Source organism: Dreissena polymorpha, chromosome 10, assembly GCF_020536995.1.
Source record: "Dreissena polymorpha isolate Duluth1 chromosome 10, UMN_Dpol_1.0, whole genome shotgun sequence".
Classification (NCBI taxonomy): domain Eukaryota; kingdom Metazoa; phylum Mollusca; class Bivalvia; order Myida; family Dreissenidae; genus Dreissena; species Dreissena polymorpha.
Genome location: NC_068364.1, coordinates 16,863,357 through 16,882,727, shown reverse-complemented (window position 1 = coordinate 16,882,727; position 19,371 = coordinate 16,863,357). Strand labels below are relative to the sequence as shown.

At 35.9% G+C, this 19,371-nt stretch overlaps 1 protein-coding gene across 1 annotated transcript in view; it reads left to right on the top strand.

The window, feature by feature from the left end:
* Nucleotides 1–19,371, top strand: part of LOC127848384 (uncharacterized) — a 62,266-nt gene that overhangs the window by 21,775 nt on the left and 21,120 nt on the right. The window contains exons 9-17 of the mRNA XM_052380819.1: nt 324–451; nt 2,457–2,657; nt 3,418–3,529; nt 5,189–5,314; nt 8,288–8,376; nt 10,039–10,245; nt 13,469–13,495; nt 17,182–17,323; nt 18,360–18,482. Coding sequence (XP_052236779.1) covers nt 324–451; nt 2,457–2,657; nt 3,418–3,529; nt 5,189–5,314; nt 8,288–8,376; nt 10,039–10,245; nt 13,469–13,495; nt 17,182–17,323; nt 18,360–18,482 — 1,155 coding nt within the window. The remainder of the gene's footprint in view (nt 1–323; nt 452–2,456; nt 2,658–3,417; nt 3,530–5,188; nt 5,315–8,287; nt 8,377–10,038; nt 10,246–13,468; nt 13,496–17,181; nt 17,324–18,359; nt 18,483–19,371) is intronic.

Here is a 19,371-nt window from a genome sequence, read left to right as displayed (position 1 = left end):
ATTTTATGTCTTCAACAGGCTTTTTATGTCCCCCACCACCTTAGTGGGGGACATATTGTTTTTGCCCTGTCTGTTGGTTTGTCTGTGTGTTTGTTTGTGTGTGGTTTTTTGTCAAACTTTAACATTTGCCATAACGTTTGCAATATTGAAGATAACATCTTGAAATTTGGCCTGCATGTGTATCTTATGGAGCTGCACATTTTGAGTGGTGAAAGGTCAAGGTCATCCTTCAAGGTCAAAGGTCAAATATATAACTTCAAAGCGGCGCAGAAGGGGACATAGTGTTTCTGACAAACACATTTCTTGTTGGTGTTTAACTTCAGGAGCCAATATGGGTGCCCTATCCAGAAACATCGAGTTCACTCGACCAGAGTTCCAAAAGGCCATTTCTGTGCACCCACATCCTCACGGGATTGAATCTTAAACAAGCAGGCCCAGAATTAACTCTTCAGTAAGTAGCTGGCTTTTTTTTATTAACTATTTATGTAATACACTGCTTAGTATTTGAATGATTATTCATTCGTTTTTCTGTTAGTTGGTTCGTTCTTTTTTTGTTCTTTTATTGAATCATTTATTAAAATATAGTAAATAGCAAAATTACATATCTCCCATCCACTAGAATAAATTATAGAATGATCTAATGTTTATTAAGTTCCGCTGTTCTGATCAAAGTATTATCATGTGCCTTAACAGGATTTGTCAATACCGTAAAACGTTGTGTATAAGGCGCATGTGTGTATAACGCGCATGTACTTTTTGAAGCAAAAAAATCGGGACAAAAGTTTTTGAAGCAAAAAAAATTGGGGGGGAAAAAATCCGTACCGTAGGCTTACTGAAAATCGTTTTATTTACATTGCAGATCTCACGCGTTCTTGTATTGTTTCAATTATTAATTATTTTAAAGACAATAACAATAACAATATAACTTGTTTGTGTGTTGTTTTTTTAAATTATATAACGCGTAAAAATAAATGTTCGATTTAAATGAATTATGCATAAAATGCACACTTTCCACAAGGATACCATCAAGGTTTTCATCAGAAGTCTCCGAAGTAGCTGTCCACGATTTTATCGTGGAGGAGTACACTTAACGGATGGATTAGTGTGCTTGGTATAACTAAGACACTGACATTATCGATTGGTATTGGCACGGGGTTATTCACGCATGACTAATTCACAATTGCGTGTTTTATTTACATTGCTGATCTCATGCGTTCTTTTCGAGTGTCTATAATTGACAGGAGACTTTAACAACTCAAACTTCTCAACACCATTACTGACATGGCGGGCGATAAAACAAACAATGGAGGTGTGAAGCCATTTGCCGGTTCGCATGTTTTGATTATAGCCCAGCTACACAAAACTTGACAGGTGACGCAAATTGCTTGATAATCACAACCCCAAGCTTGACAAGACATATGAAAAGGTGTAAACAAACACAACATCAATTATATATGAACACATTTGAAAAGCAAGAAAAACCAAGAAAAATAATCATAAATATATCAGGAAAAACCTTGCCAACATACTATTGTAAATCGACAAGTGTCCCCAAATAAATTATGTAACCCTAGTACAGTAGGGTATAATATTGTGGGAGAAAAACAATAAAATTTAAATGAAAATGGCTTCCTTGTTTTTAATTTTCTTCTTCAAATTTATTTGATTTCAATGCTCTGTGAGTACCTGAAAAAGATAGAAAATATTGATGTTAACTTTATAACGTTTGTTTATCTATATTCAGATCGTCAATATAACACAATTATTAATATAGTTACAGTTAAAAAACGGGGAACAGAATGATGCGAGTTACTGTAACTGGGTAACTTACAGGGAAAAAATGTCTTGGCTTGGCTGTAGTTGTGCATAATGCGCATCAAGTTTTTAAAATAAAATTTGGGGGTAAAAAAGTGCGCCTTATACACAACGTTTTACGGTATATAAAATTATGTTGATGAATCATTCTGACATAAAAACGGAAGCAAATAATAAGATAAACAATGTCCCACATTTTCAGGAGTAACTTATAATTAATCCAACTCTGCATTTTATCATTCATATTAAACTGCTTAGGAAAATAAAACTTTATTTCAACAAATATACAAAAAGCAAATGATATAAAAATATTCATAGTCTTAAATACCATTTTAATCCTATCGCTTCATAATGAAGAAAGTTCAGAATATGGATTTTTCTTCTTCATTTTCTTTCATGTTCTAAAGCAATTGAAATAAAATGTTTATTGTTTAAAAAAAACACAATAAAACAGTTTAGTTATACTTCTTCAAAATGTGCTGATTAATACTTAAGGGACTAAGTACAGAATGGTCCTATACCAAAACTCATTAAAATGTTGCACTTTATGGCTTTAAATACCAGCTGAAGTGAATATTGGAATATGTGTCACTCAGTTAATGCAGAATGCAGATTTTATGGCATCTCCTTTCGCGCTCTAGTAACATTCCCAAACATGATGTCACCAAGATAGGCGTGTGGGTATCTAGTGAGAGGCTGACCCGTTCACACCCATCCTTTAAGCTGTGGGCGCCCAAAATGGAAGACGAGTCGGGCCTTTTGATTGGCTGCTTATATGATCTTCTGTATTGTGACAATAATCCGATTAACTCCAAGTCGGAATATGGTGGATTTCTTGATGGGTGAGTAACAATCGGATTATGTGTATGTTTTTGGTGTGATAATTGGTATTTTCGTAATAAGAAAACAATCAAGTTTATCATCATTTTATTTGGAGTTCCTATATTATAAATACAGTTTATTTCAAATTATCTAACGTTTGTTTTATCAAAAATCCAGTTTAGGCTGCAAAGGCTAATCAGTGGGACGACACTGTATGCACATGCATTAACTCCCCTTTTCACTGAGCACGGCCCAAATAATATGACAGTGTGATATTGAAGTTGTTTTTGTTGATGTTCACGAGGGCTCACATTGCATGATGGAGATAATCAGGATGATAATATATGATACTGGTGATGACTTCAGAAACATGCCAAAACAACCCAAATTTCTCATTTTACTGAATTACTCTTATTAAATATTGCTTTTATTTCAAATAATTATTTGTATTTAAAAAAAAATACATGTAATATTATAATTATTATCATATTATGAAAGGACAGTTATAAACCCAGTGAAATGGGAAAGATTGTTTCATTTAATCTTGAAGTTTCATAGTATATCAGAATCTGTAATCGGAATTTCTCCGTTTGATCTTAATAGTGCACAAGTGACCTATTGAACCTTGTATGGTTCCCTTTTTTTCAAGAAATGCAACCAGCTACTGCAGGCTAACTGAGTTATCCAACATAAATTAATCTAAGGTTTTTATATGAAAATATACAATGTCAGATCATATTTGTAAAAAAAAAGTTCATGGAACAGTTGATTATTTTGCAGCATAGAAATGAAGGAAGATATGACAGTAGAGTTTGGCGTGGAGGGTAATTGGCTTTCAGAATATGTTCCAGCCAGTGATGCAGAATTTTACTACATGAAAAATGGAGTAAAGGTAAAGGCTAATTTTCACCAACTTATAACTGTTATTGACAAAATGACAATAAAAATGAAAAATGTTTACCCGATTAGTGGAGACAAAAATATAAGGTTACACTTTACCAAACAAAATCTCTACATTTTTAAAGGTGAAAATGTTTAGCTTACACACTACAAAGTGAATTGAAAATCTGATAAGGTTACACTTGATTCACTGAATTGACTACCTGAAAAATGGAGAAATGTAAGTCATTAAAAAATTAAAAAAAGCTAGAGTGGTTGAACTCTACCAAGTGAATTGTCTAACTGTATGATATAAGACCCTTTTTATTTTTATTATTATGCCCCCCTTCAAAGAAGAGGAGGTTTATTGTTTTGCACATGTTGGTCGGTCCGTCCGTTGGTTGGTCCGTCCACCAGATGGTTTCCGGATGATAAATTAAGAACACTGCAGAGGCCTAGGATCATGAAACTTCATAGGTACATTGATCATGACTGGCAGATCAGATGACCCCTATTGATTTGCAGGTCACTAGTTTAGTTATTGAGTCTTAGACAATTCTCAAAAGGTCCTTTTCATGTTTTGATATATTGAAAAAATTGACTAAATTGTTTCAGATTTGCAAATTTTGTAGGAAACAGCAATACTGAACATTTAAAATATCCATAATATGCATCTTTAGGGCGATTTAAAACCCGTAAAATTATAACTAAGCGTTAAAATGCGAAACGATTTAATAATTTGGAGAGTTCTGTTGTTATCCTTTTTTTGTGACACTGCGAGGATTGCTTATATAAAGTGTAAAATACACCATTTACTGTATGAGCAAGGATGGTCGATTGGTTTAGGGGTTAGACGTTTACTCCATTGGTCAGTTATTCAAGCCCTGAGTTGAGATTACTTTTTCTTTCTTTAATTTAATTCTTTTTTTTCTGGAGCTATTTAGTTCAAGTGTTTACATTTATCAGTTTAAACCATTTAATGACAAACTTCAATATATGCCAAAATCTGTGAAAATGTCCCTATGTGTCTATAAGAATGGGTTAGTTAATACTGGCTCAGAATATCATCTACGTCACCTGTCGATTATTATTAGAGGCCTACAAAATATTTCTCTTTGACCATTTGTCAGTCATTTTTATGTTTTTTGACAGTCAGTCTGTCAAAATGCATTTAACCCTTTCCTACTCGGAAGCAAAGTGAAAATGGATATGTGCTAACAGCATAAAATCCAGAACAGCCTGTGACTTATAACTTGCAGTCTGTTCAGGTTGTATGCTGTTTACTGCTCATCATTATCTAAGGGATAGAAATAAAGCCGTTAAAACTTGAATATAGTAAGAATGGTGATTTATTTAATTTAACTATCTAAGGGACTACAAATGCATCAAAATACGTATCAAAGAGTAAAGGATTTCCAAAGACCTTAATTGGCAACAATCCAAACTCAGATTCTAGAACATAATTACTGATGGCTTTTTAATCAAAATAATCCATTTCTTATGTTATACAAATATGTTCTTCAGGAATTTTCCAATTTTTGTTTTCCAATTTATGTTTATATCAATTTTATAGAATTTTTTATGATTTATTTCATATCCCCTGTGTATATGCTGGATTGTGACCATAACACTTGGAGAATTTAATACTTGTGATGAATTCTTATTGTTGCAGAGTTCGGGAAAATTAGCTGAAGATATGCCATACCTCAAACCTTGTGGATCGATGTACCCTCTTGTGTCAGTAGTAAGCAAGACAGAAAACATGGCAATTATGCCTCCATTTATACAGCCTCCTAAGGTTTGTGTTCATGTTTCAATTATTTTTATGTTACTTTTAATAATAAAACCTTTTTTGTTTTTCTTTTTTAGTTTCCCAACTATATGGAAAGTCAATAAAGTCCCGCATCAGCCTGCTATATTGTACACAAATTGCATAGATATTTGGGGAGAGTCCATTTCCAAAATAGAGGGGGATATATATATATAGGCTGAGAGTGTCATTTACAAATGTCCCTTAATATTAACTGATCATTAAGAATATTAACTCTTTCAGTGCTGAAACTGAATTTTGAAGGCCTTTGCAAACAGTTTGGATCCGAATGAGATGCCACAGAACGTGGCGTCTCATCAGGATCCAAACTGTTTGCTACTCTGATGGTATTCTTTGAAAAAGTTGAAGAAAATGCTAATTTTAGAAATTCAACAGACAACAATTAAGCAGACGACAAATTTCCCAGCATGCAAAGGGTTAAGGGAAAATAATTTCACAGACTGTTACCCAATATCAATTCAATATCTGTATAATTACCCACTATTACTTGTAGAAAGTAAACTATTAGAATAATTATTACTTTTTATAAAAAAAAGATAATTTATTTTAACAGATAGCAAACTGTTAATTTGAACAATGTTCTGTGCATTGTCAATTTTGATGAAGGCATGCAACATTCAAACCATGATATACATTTAAAAAAAATGTTGCTGCTTAATGTTTCAAGAAAGTTGTGAACAGTATAAAAATAATATTTAATGCCTAAGTTTCATTTTATATTGAAGTAAGTAATAGGTTACATTATACTAAATAATCGTGTAATGTAGGGCTGTACTCTCTAAAAAAAAATAGTTTACTCACAGGCATGTTTTACACTTGAAACTATTGTTCTGGTTTTATCAGAATGAATTGATGTTCACTAACTTAATCACTGAAATATGAAAAATTTAGAGACTATAGCAAAATAAATGCACTGAAAAAGGTAACATTCCATCAGAAAACAGCTTGAAAAAAAAAAGGATATAGTGTAGATAGCCCTGTCCATGTCAAAGGAACTTATAAGTATACGCTTATTTAGTTTCGTTATGAAATTTTGCATACTAGCATTTTTCATTTTTAACCAGGTTTTCCGAAGGAAAAAACTGGTTATTAGATTGGCGAATGCGGGCGGGCTGGCTGGCTGGCGGGCTGGCTGGCTGGCTGGCGGGCTGGCGGAATAAGCTTGTCCGGGCCATAACTATGTCGTTCATTGTCAGATTTTAAAATCATTTGGCACATTTGTTCACCATCATTGGACGGTGTGTCGCGCAAAATAATTACGTCGATATCTCCAAGGTCAAGGTCACACTTTGAGTTCAAAGGTCAAAAATGGCCATAAATGAGCTTGTCCAAGCCATAACTATGTCGTTCATCGTCAGATTTTAAAATCATTTGGCACATTTGTTCACCATTATTGGACGGTGTGTCGCGCGAAATAATTACGTCGATATCTCCAAGGTCAAGGTCACACTTTGAGTTCAAAGGTCAAAAATGGCCATAAATGAGCTTGTCCTGGCCATAACTATGTCATTCATTGTGAGATTTTAAAATCATTTGGCACATTTGTTCACCATCATGGGACGGTGTGTCCCACGAAAGAATCACGTCAATATCTCCAATGTCAAGGTCGCCACGACTAAAAATAGATTTAAAAAAAAAAAAAAATTACAAAGGGGGTTAATTTTTTATGGTCATTTCAAAAGTTCAGTTTGAGTTTTCTCCCTTTATCAGATTTTTTTTTCACAATGAAAACCTGGTTTTGTGACAATTTTGTCCCTTGTTCTCAAATAAACTGAGATTAAATTGGACAATTTATAAAGCCTTTACCACTTAGATACGTATTTTGACACATGTGTAGTCCCTAAAAAACTTAAATTTAATTACTGTAATTACTCTAAGTTTCCGAGTCCAAAAATTTAGATACAACAAATGTTCAATAGTAAGAGTCTCCGAAAATATAGAAACATGTATGTTATATTTGTTTGTCAATTATTATATTGACATGAAACCAATTAATAAATGTGCAATAATTGTAGTGTGTTGTACTCTCCTTGTTCTTTAAATAAATGAAATACAACTTAACTTATTTGCAATCTCTTACCTGAATTGGTATATAAAAACTTCACAAAAACAACCATACTGCTTCCTGAATACGATATCATTTCTGTTGTTTGAAACCATTGTTTATTACTGGTATACATGGTAATCTCCTCAGTAACGCAATGGTGATGGTCCATTGCCCTCCTGGCATTCATATATCCGGTTTTATGACCTTAATCCGGTAATAAAACTCCATCAACAAAGGGTTGCAGATAAGCAAAAACAGGGAAGAAATCTAGTAAAATAGATCTGTAAAATATACTGATCGAAAAATTCGAGTCATTTATTATGGCCGAAAACCTGTATTTCTGAAAATATAGTCACAAAAAAATATTTTTGCTTCCGAAAACTTAGTGTGTCCGAAAACTTACAGTAATTACAGTACAAACCTTCCTTACTTTATTCAAATTTTAAAGGCTTTATTTTCAACCCTTGGATACTGATGAGCAGCAAACAGCATAAAACCTGAACAGACTGCGAGTTGCTCGCAGGCTGCTCTGGTTTTATGCTGTTTGCACATGGCCATTTTTACTTTGCTTCAAAGTTGGAAAGGGTTAAACACAGTGTATTATCACCCTTACTAATTAACCAATAAAAACCACTCAAGACACTTGCCTTACCCAGATACCCTCCTGTATGCCAATTATCATCTCGTTAATTGACTGCAGCTGTTATCCAAATAACGGTAGTTACACGAAAGGCGTCTGCACTTAACCAAAAATGCGATATTAAACTTTTACATTTTGTATGAAGTTTCATTGCATAAAATTCGAATATAAGAATAGCGATGTTGTATTCGAATATTCAGCTGATTTTCAAATATTCGTTCCTATCCCTATTTTTTTATATATTTTTTTTCAGGAGTTGAGTGAACGATGGCAAAAGGAAGATCGCTGGATTGAAAAATCATTCACAGAAAATTGTCTGATAGACAGAAATGGGATCCTTACGTAAGTTGACCATGGTTGCAGAAAATTGTTGTTTAATCATATATGATAGACACTAATGGGATCATTATGTAATATAACCATTGTGATTTGCAGTCAAATAGATATTCATTGGATCCATGTGTAAGGTAACCATATTTGCAGTCAAATAGATATTCATTGGATCCATTTGTAAGATAACCATATTTGCAGTCAAATAGATATTCATTGGATCCATTTAAAAGACAACCATATTTGCATTCAAATAGATATTCATTGGATCCATTTAAGATAACCATATTTGCATTCAAATAGATATTCATTGGATCCATTTGTAAGATAACCATATTTGCAGTTTAATAGACATTGATTGGATCATTATGAAAGATAACCATGATATTCGCAATCTAATATCAATTGGTGGGATCATGATGTAAGATAACCATATTTGTTGTCCAATTGACTTTTATTAGATCATTATGTTGATTGTATCATTTTATGTTAGGTAGTCTTAAATACAATAATGACATCATTATGTATGATAATGTTATTTGCAGGTTAATAGACACTGATGGTATTATTATGTAAGATAACCATGTTTGCAGTCAAATAGATATTCATTGGATCCATTTGTAAGATAACCATATTTTCAATCTTTTAGACATTAATTGGATCATTATGTAAGATAACCATATAATCACCATCTAACAGTGTTTTTTTTACCATTTTGGGAATGGGGCCGGGTCCCTTTGGATTGGGAAATATTGCGTTCTTTTGACTAAAATTGGGAAATTAAGGTTGTTGATTTTATGCTTACAAATACTTAGAAATTTATAATAATAGTGATTTCAATATGATATTTTCTAAGGTTCAACTTCTAGAGCTTGACATGAAGATAATTTACATGTTTAGACTTAATAAACAAACAAAATTGTTTTGAAAACCTTCAATTGGGAATTTTTAGGTCCCATTTGGGAAAAATAGATACTTTTTTCCATTTGGAATGGGTCCCCTTACCGGACCCAAATTTGAACAAAAAGAAAACAGTCTAATATACATTGATTGGATCATTATGAAAGATAACCAATTTGTAGTCAGATAGACATTGATTGGATCATTATGTAACAACCATATTTTCAATCTTGTAGATTGTATCATTATGTAAGATAACCATATCCGCAATCTAATAGGCACTGATTTGATCATTATGTAAAATAACTATATTTGCATCTAAAAGATATTGATTGGAACATTATCTTACATAACCCTATTTGCAGTTTAATAGGCACTGATTGGATCATTATGTTAGATAACCATAATTTGCAGTCTTATATACATTGAAGGTATCATAAGGTAAAATACCTCTATTTGCAGTCTCGTAAACACTAGTTTGATCATTATGTATATATCCCCACATACTGGTAGACAGTATTTTTACATTGTTCAGTGCAAAACTCGTACATTTTCATGTATTTTTTCCAAACATTAATATAAAGTTGTCTGTTTGACAATCTTCATTTTCTAAGGTTAATCTTGCAACTGTTTTGACTAATTTCCAAGTGAGATTAATATAACATTAATCTAACATGATAATTTCTACACCTTTAAATCTTGTCGCATCATGATGTCGTTAATTGTCACTACTGCACAGCTGTATAACTTGTTGTTTTTGATTTTCTCTTGAAGGTATACTCCTTCGTACAAATCATTCCCGGGGGGCCAATTCAGAGGCAGAAGTCTCGCTTTTGAAGAACACAGAGAGTTCCAGGTTGAGATCATAAATTTACCAACAGACGATTCACCAGTCGAACTGGCCATTGGATTAACTGCTGAGAGGGATGAGAATCAACATTACATTGTTAGTATATCAGCAACGTTGGATCCTGTCTCAAAGTATGTTGATTTTAGTAAAGGCCATGATAAAAATATTGATTGTTTTCTGCAATGGTTTCTTTTAAGAGACTTTATTATGCCACCCATCGAAGAACAGGGGGTATATTGCTTTGCACATGTCAGTCTATCGGTCTGTCGGTCTGTCTGTCTGTCGGTCCGTCCACCAGGTGGTTTCCGGATGATAGCGCAAGAACGCTTGGGCCTAGGATCATGAAACTTTATAGGAACATTGATCATGACTAGCAGATGACCCCAATTCATTTTCAGGTCACTAGGTCAAAGGTCAAGGTCACAGTGACCCGAAAAAGTTAAATGGTTTCCACATGAAAACTGAAGAACGCTTAGGCCTAGGATCATGAAATTTGATAGGTAGATTGATCATGACTTGCAGATGACCCCTATTGATTTTCAGGTAACTAGGTAAAAGGTCAAGGTCACAGTGACCCGAAATAGTAAAATGGTTTACGGATGATAACTCAAGAACGCTTATGCCTAGGATCATGAAACTTCGTAGGTAGATTGATAATGGATGGCAGATGACCCCTATTGATTTTCAGGTCACTAGGTCAAAGGTCAAGGTCACGGTGACCCGAAATAGTAAAATGGTTTCCTGATGATACCTCAAGAACGCTTATGCCTAGGACCATGAAACTTCATAGGTACATTGATCATGACTCGCAGATGACCCCTATTGTTTTTCAGGTCACTAAGTCTAAGGTCAAGGTCACCGTGACCCGAAATAGTAAAATGGTTTCCGGATGATAACTCAAGAACGCTTACACCTAGGATCATGAAACTTGATAGGTAGATTGATCATGACTCGCAGTTAACCCCTATTGATTTTCAGGTCACTATATCAAAGGTCAAGGTCACCGTGACCTGAAATAGTAAAATGGTTTCCGGATGATAACTCAAGAACGCTAATGGCTACAATCATGAAACTTCATAGGTACATTTATCATGACTCGCAGATGACCCTTATTGATTTTGAGGTCACTAGGTCAAAGGTCAAGGTCATGGTGACCCGATAAGTAAAATGGTTTCCGGAAGATAACTCAAGAACGCTTATGCCTAGGATCATGAAACTTCATAGGTACATTGATCATGACTCGCAGATGACCCCTATCGATTTTGAGGTCACTAGGTCAAGTTCACGGTTACTCAAAATAGTAAAATGGTTTCCGGATGATAACTGAAGAACGCTTATTCCTAGGATCATGAAACTTGAAAGGTAGATTGATCATGACTCGCAGATGACCCCTATAGATTTTCAGGTCACTAGGTCAAAGGTCAAGGTCATGGTGACACGAAATAGTAAAATGGTTTCCGGATGATCACTCAAGAACGCTTACGCCTAGGATCATGAAACTTGAAAGGTAGATTGATCATGACTTGCAGTTGACCCCTATTGATTTTCAGGTCACTATATCAAAGGTCAAGGTCACGGTGACCTGAAATAGTAAAATGGTTTCCGGATGATTACTCAAGAGCGCTAATGGCTACAATCATGAAACTTCATAGGTACATTGATCATGACTCGCAGATGACCCCTATTGATTTTGAGGTCACTAGGTCAAAGGTCAAGGTCATGGTGACCTGAAATAGTAAAATGGTTTCCGGATGATAACTCAAGAACACATATGCCTAGGATTATGAAACTTCATAGGTACATTGATCATGACTCGCAGATGACCCTTATTGATTTTGAGGTCACTAGGTCAAAGGTCAAGTTCACGGTGACTCGAAATAGTAAAATGGTTTCCGGATGATAACTGAAGAAGGCTTATTCATAGGATCATGAAACTTGATAGGTAGATTGATCATGACTCACAGATGACCCCTAAAGATTTTCAGTTCAGTAGGTCAAAGGTCAAGGTCATGGTGACCCGAAATAGTAAAATGGTTTCCGCATGATCACTCAAGAACGCTTATGGCTAGGATCATGAAACTTCATAGGTACATTGATCATGACTGGCAGATGACCCCTATTGATTTTCAGGTCACTAGGTCAAAGGTCAAGGTCACAGTGACAAAAAACATATTCACGCAATGGCTGTCACTACAACGGAGAGCCCATATGGGGGCATGCATGTTTTACAAACAGCCCTTGTTAATTATAACTCGTCTATTCACCAAATAATGGTTTCTTTCAAGAGACTTTATTAATTATAACTTGTCTATTCACCAAATATTTTGAGCTTTACTACTCACCCAGATTTAAGCATCTGCATTTGCAATTAATGCTCTGGTTAAGTTAAACATCAAACTTCTTTTTACTATTTCTACTACAGTAACTACGGGAAAGGACGACACTTTCCGCCTAAATTGGATAAGTGTCATCCCTGATTAGCCTGTGTGGACTGCACAGGCTAATCTGGGACAACACTTTACACACATGCATTAAACCCAGTTTTCTCAGTACGCAACTCAAATGTTTAATGTCACATTGTGCATAAGAGAGACCTACACTTGTTCAGATATTGCATGGATGCTGGCTATAATGAAGCAGTAGTCTTACACACCAGAGAGATTAGGACACATTTGGGAGCTATTTCTTAATTTTTAGGCCCCTTCCCGTCAATTGGCTGGTTTCCATTCCGTATGTTGTATCATTTTTGTCCCCTACCGGTTTCACCAGAGGGGACTTATGGTTTGTGCTCTGTCTGTCAGGCTGTCAGTCAGTCGCACTTTTCTGGATCCTGCAATAACATTAAAAGTTCTTAATATTTTTTCATGAAACTTGAAACATGTCAAGATGGGAATATGGACATAATGCACGTCATTTCATTTTGTTCCTACGTACAAAATTCTGGTGGCTATGGCAACAAATATAAAAAAATCTGACAATGGTGGAATTTCTGACAATGGTGGAGCCAGTAGGGGACTTTATTGCTTAGCAATAGTCTTGTTTTACTTATTTTTTGGACTATGTGTTAAATAAAATAAATTTCAATGACAAGTATATCTAGTTGTGTGTATCATTATTCCATGGAAGTATGCAACATGAAATAAAATGTTACGAACATGTACAGGATGTTAATGAACAATCACCTACCAGAACCTTCAACTGTTACCAGCAAGTCAGCATGATTATGTTTTCAATGTCTTGTAAAGGTTTGAATGCAAGTAGAAATTGGTCATTGGTCATTTATCACTCATTTTGCATTAAAAATTGGATATCAAAAGCATGTTTTTTACTGTGTTCATTTTTTTTTATTTACAGAGGCGTGTCTGTCAGTTCTACGTGCATGTAAGTAAATATGTAACAATTCTGATTTTATTATTGCTTTTAAAAATATGTAGCTACATTGAATAACATTTTTGCAAAAGAAACAGCCTCATTATCTCTGGAAAGTGCAATATAAATAAAAAGTAACCTTAAACATCAGCTGGTATTATTGTTACAACATGGGCAAGCTTTCAAACAGGCATTTTTGAAGTCATAAAACAGTAAGGTGGCCAACAAGTTATTCTTAGATTAATGATATAATTATGACATCAAAACAAACTGATACTCAAAACAAAATGTGGACAAGTTTTGCATTTTACTACTTGCTAAGAAGTGATTAAGGCCTTATATGGATAGCTCTCTTGAAAACAAGATAAAAATTATCTATACTGTGATCAGTCACATGCAGTATATCACATGGCCAATACCCAGGTTATGTGGCCTGCAGTATATCACATCACCAATCCTCAGGTTATGTGGCCTGCAGGAAATCACATGGCCAATCCTCAGGTTATGTGGTCTGCAAGATATCACATGGCCAATACACAGGTTATGTGGTCTGCAGTATATCACATGCCAATACCCAGGTTATGTGGACTGCAGTATATCACATGACCAATACCCAGGTTATGTGGTCTGCAGTATATCACATGGCCAATACTCAGGTTATGTGGTCTGCAGTATATCACATGGCCAATACCCAGGTTATGTGGCCAGCAGTTTATCACATCACCAATCCTCAGGTTATGTGGCCGGCAGGATATCACATCACCAATCCTCAGGTTATGTGGTCTGCAGTATATCACATCACCAATCTTCAGGTTATGTGGTATGCTGTATATCACATCACCAATCCTCAGGTTATGTGGCCTGCAGGATATCACATGGCCAATACACAGGTTATGTGGTCTGCTGTATATCACATCACCAATCCTCAGGTTATGTGGCCTGCAGGATATCACATGGCCAATACACAGGTTATGTGGTATACTGTATATCACATCACCAATCCTCAGGTTATGTGGCCTGCAGGATATCACATGGCCAATACCCAGGTTATGTGGTATGCTGTATATCACATCACCAATCCTCATGTTATGTGGCCTGCAGTATATCACATCACCAATCCTCAGGTTATGTGGCCTGCAGGATATCACATGGCCAATACACAGGTTATGTGGTCTGCAGTATATCACATGGCCAATACCCAGGTTGTGTGGTCTGCAGTATATCACATGACCAATACCCAGGTTATGTGGTCTGCAGTATATATCACATGGCCAACACCCAGGTTATGTGGTCTGCAGTATATCACATGGCCAATACCCATGTTATGTGGTCTGCAGTATATCACATCCTCAGGTTTTGTGGCCTGCAGTATATCACATGGCCAATACCCAGGTTATGTGGTCTGCAGTATATCACATGGCCAATACCCAGGTTATGGGGCCTGCAGTATATCACATCACCAATCCTCAGGTTATGTGTTCTGCAGTATATCACATGCCAATACCCAGGTTATGTGGACTGCAGTATATCACATGACCAATACCCAGGTTATGTGGTCTGCAGTATATCACATGGCCAATACCCAGGTTATGTGGTCTGCAGTATATCACATCACCAATCCTCAGGTTTTGTGGCCTGCAGTATATCACATGGCCAATACCCAGGTTATGTGGTTGGCAGTATATCACATCACCAATCCTCAGGTTATGCCCCCCCTGCAGTATATCACATGGTCAATACCCAGGTTATGTGGTCTGCAGTATATCACATCACCAATCCTCAGGTTATGTGGGATGCTGTATATCACATCACCAATCCTCAGGTTATGTGGCCTGCAGTATATCACATCACCAATCCTCAGGTTATGTGGTCTGCAGTATATCACATGGCCAATACCCAGGTTATGTGGTCTGCAGTATATCACATCACCAATACCCAGGTTATGTGGTCTGCAGTATATCACATGGCCAATACCCAGGTTATGTGGTCTGCAGTATATCATATGGCCAATCCCCAGGTTATATGGCCTGCAGTATATCACATTTTAAATACCCAGGATATGTGGTCTGCAGTATATCATATGGCCAATGCCCAGGTTATGTGGTCTGCAGTATATCATACGGCAAATACCCAGGTTATGTGGTCTGCAGTACATCATACGGCCAATCCCAAGGTTATGTGGTCTGCAGTATATCACATGACCAATACCCAGGTTATGTGGCCTGCATTATATCACATGGCCAATACCCAGGTTATGTGGTCTGCAGTATATCATATGGCAAATCCCCAGGTTATGTGGTCTGCAGTATATCACATGGCCAATACCCAGGTTATGTGGTCTGCAGTATATAAAATGGCCAATCCCCAGGTTATATGGCCTGCAGTATATCACATGGCCAATACCCAGGATATGTGGTCTGCAGTATATCACATGGCCAATACCCAAGTTATGTGGCCTGCAGTATATCACATGGCCAATCCCAGGTTATGTGGTCTGCAGTATATCATATGGCCAATACCCAGGTTATGTGGTCTGCAGTATATCATATGGTCAATACCCAGGTTATGTGATCTGCAGTATATCATATGGCCAATACCAAGGTTATGTGGTCTGCAGTATATCATTTGGCCAATACCCATGTTATGTGGTCTGCAGAATATCATATTACCAATACCCAGGTTATGTGGTCTGCAGTATATCATATGTCCAATACCCAGGTTATGTGGTCTGCAGTATATTATATGACCAATACCCAGGTTATGTGGTCTGCAGTATTTTATATTGCAAATACCCAGGTTATGTTGTCTGCAGTATATCATATGGCCAATACCAAGGTTATGTGGCCTGCTGTATATCACATGGACAATACCCAGGTTATGTGGCCTGCAGTATATCATATGGTCAATACCCAGGTTATGTGGCCTGCAGTATATCATATGGCCAATACCCAGGTTATGTGGCCTGCAGTATATCATATGGCCAATACCCAGGTTATGTGGTCTGCAGTATATCATATGGCCAATACCAAGGTTATGAGGTCTGCAGTTTATCATATGGCCAATCCTCAGGTTATGTGGTCTGCAGTATATCATATGATCAATACCCAGGTTATGTGGTCTGCAGTATATCACATGGCCAATACCCAGGTTATGTGGTCTGCAGTATATCATATCGCCAATACCCAGGTTATGTGGTTTGCAGTATATCACATGACCAATACCCAGGTTATGTGGCCTGCAGTATATCACATGGCCAATACCCAGGTTATATGGTTTGCTGTATATCACATGGCCAATACCCAGGTTATGTGGTCTGCAGTATATCACATGGCCAATACCCAGGTTATGTGGTCTGCAGTATATCACATGGCCAATACCCAGGTTATGTGGTCTGCAGTATATCTTATGACCAATACCCAGGTTATGTGGTCTGCAGTATATCACATGGCCAATACCCAGGTTATGTGGTCTGCAGTATATCATGACCAATACCCAGGTTATGTGGTCTGCAGTATATCACATGGCCAATACCCAGGTTATGTGACATTCAGGATATTGAACCTCCACTGATTTTTCAGGCTCCTTTGTTAACATTCTGTGTCACAGTGTTAGAAAGATTGTTAGATAGTAAAAAACAACATTGACTGTATCATTGAACGCATCTTTTGCAATTTTTAAGATTTACATATTCTTTTCAGTCAGAGCATACATGACGGCAGTACGAAAAATGTCACTTTAATGGACGTAGGGTTTAAAGTTGGCGATGTTTTCAAAGTCAAATGGATGCCTCTTTCTAGTGATGGGAAAAATGAAGTCTCGTTTTATGCTGGAGCACAAAAGGTAACCTAAATATGTATCCATACAGACTCAAAACAGAATTTTCAAGTTTCAATCAATTTTTAGCTTGACTATTATATATGAAATATATATAGTTGAGCTATCCTACTCACCCCTGGCGTGAGCGTAGGCGTTAGCGTGAGCGTGCAAATGTTAAAGATCGTACCACCCCAAATATTTCCAATGTCCCTTGACATATTGCTTTCATATTTTGTATACTTGTTTACCAACATGACTCCACCATAAACAAGAGCAGATAACTGTATCAAGCATTTTGACAGAATTATGGCCCCTTTTATTCTTAGATAATTGAACATTTTGCTTAAATTGCCATAACTTCTTTATTTATTATCACATTTGATTCATACTTTGACAAAACAACACTTACCTGACATACCACAATGCACTCCACCCAAACCATCCACCATGCCCCACCACAGAATCACCCTCCCCTCCAAAAAAAATAAAATTAAAAATAAATATTTTTGTTTCCTTATTTTTAAAATTTCATCTATTAAATGACCACACCCACATTAACTCCCCCCCCCCCCATGATGGCTTACGTTATATTGTCAAGCACTCAAATAGTCGAGCACACAGTCCTCTCACAACTCTTGTTAGGTACATGATCAGAAAACCATAGCAGCAAGCCTTTTTGAAAGCAAATGTCTAACCATTTTTAGCCAAACAATTCCAACTTTATTTTTAACAGATATACATGATTTTCACTATTCTCTTCTTTCTGAATATAAATGTAATGTCTTGATTGAGCACATATTTTACATGTTTATCCACTTCTGCAGCTGAATGCCATATTACAATTATTTTTTGATAAGTTTGAAAATCATAAAAAAATAATATTTTTTACCGTTTGATATTTTTTATAATCCTCATAAATAGGTGTGTGAGGGTCGAGGGCATCACACTCCACACCGTACATAATTTGCAAACAATTTATGCATATTATAACAAATTTTAAACATTTGATCATCAATAGCTTCAACATTATAATAATATTGTAAATCATTACTGCTTTCAGCTGGTAACGGTGGATGTGGAGTTTCCTACAGACCAGAACATCATGCCATTGGTTTCATTCAAATGTCAAGATAACACATCTGTGGTGAAGCTACTGAACTACAGGCCAAATTATCGTGCTCCGGTTAGTTTGTAATTTACAACTTTGTAGCCATGACATGCCCCATTTAAGTTGGATTTTGTGTGTGAAGATTATTGTCCAATACCGGTGTAACAACAGGGGACTTATGGTTTGCGCTCTGTGTGTGTGTCTGTGAGTCTGTCACACTTTCCTGGACCATGCGATAACTTGAAAAGTTCTTCATATTTTTTCATGAGACTTGAAATATGGACAGATGGGAATATGGAAATTATGCATGTCATTTCATTTTGTTTCTATGTCAAGAATTCTGGTTGCTATGGCAAAAAATATACTAGAAATATTGCTGAAAATGGTGGATCCTGTAATAACTTTATAAATTCTTCATATTTGTTCATGAAACTTCAAACATGGATAGATGGAAATATGGAGATAATGCACGTGATTTCATTTTGTTCCTATGTCAAGAATTCTGGTTGCTATGGCAACAAACAGACTAGAAATTTTGCTGAAAATGGTGGAGTTACATCGGTAGGGGACCATATTGCTTGACATAAGTCTTGTAACTCATAAAACATTTATGTGATTATGTTTTTTCACCCTCAAAAATGAATACCTGTCATGATCTGTTAACACAGAATGTATTTGTGTTAAGGACTTTGAGAAAATTCAAAGTAGCAACATCATTTGTGTGTTTTTAAACACTCTGAAAGGAATTAATATATAATCTTATTCAAAATTTAAATAATGAAGGGACATTTTTTGTGTAAAAATCTTAACATGACTGATCCAGGCCTTTTTTGGAATAAAAGCAATTTTGGGATTTGGTAATTATTTTGCATAAAATGTCCACTAATTTTGGACAACTTTTGTAATATAACTTTATAATAATTCAAATAGGAAGAACAAAATCATTTTGATTACAGTTATATAT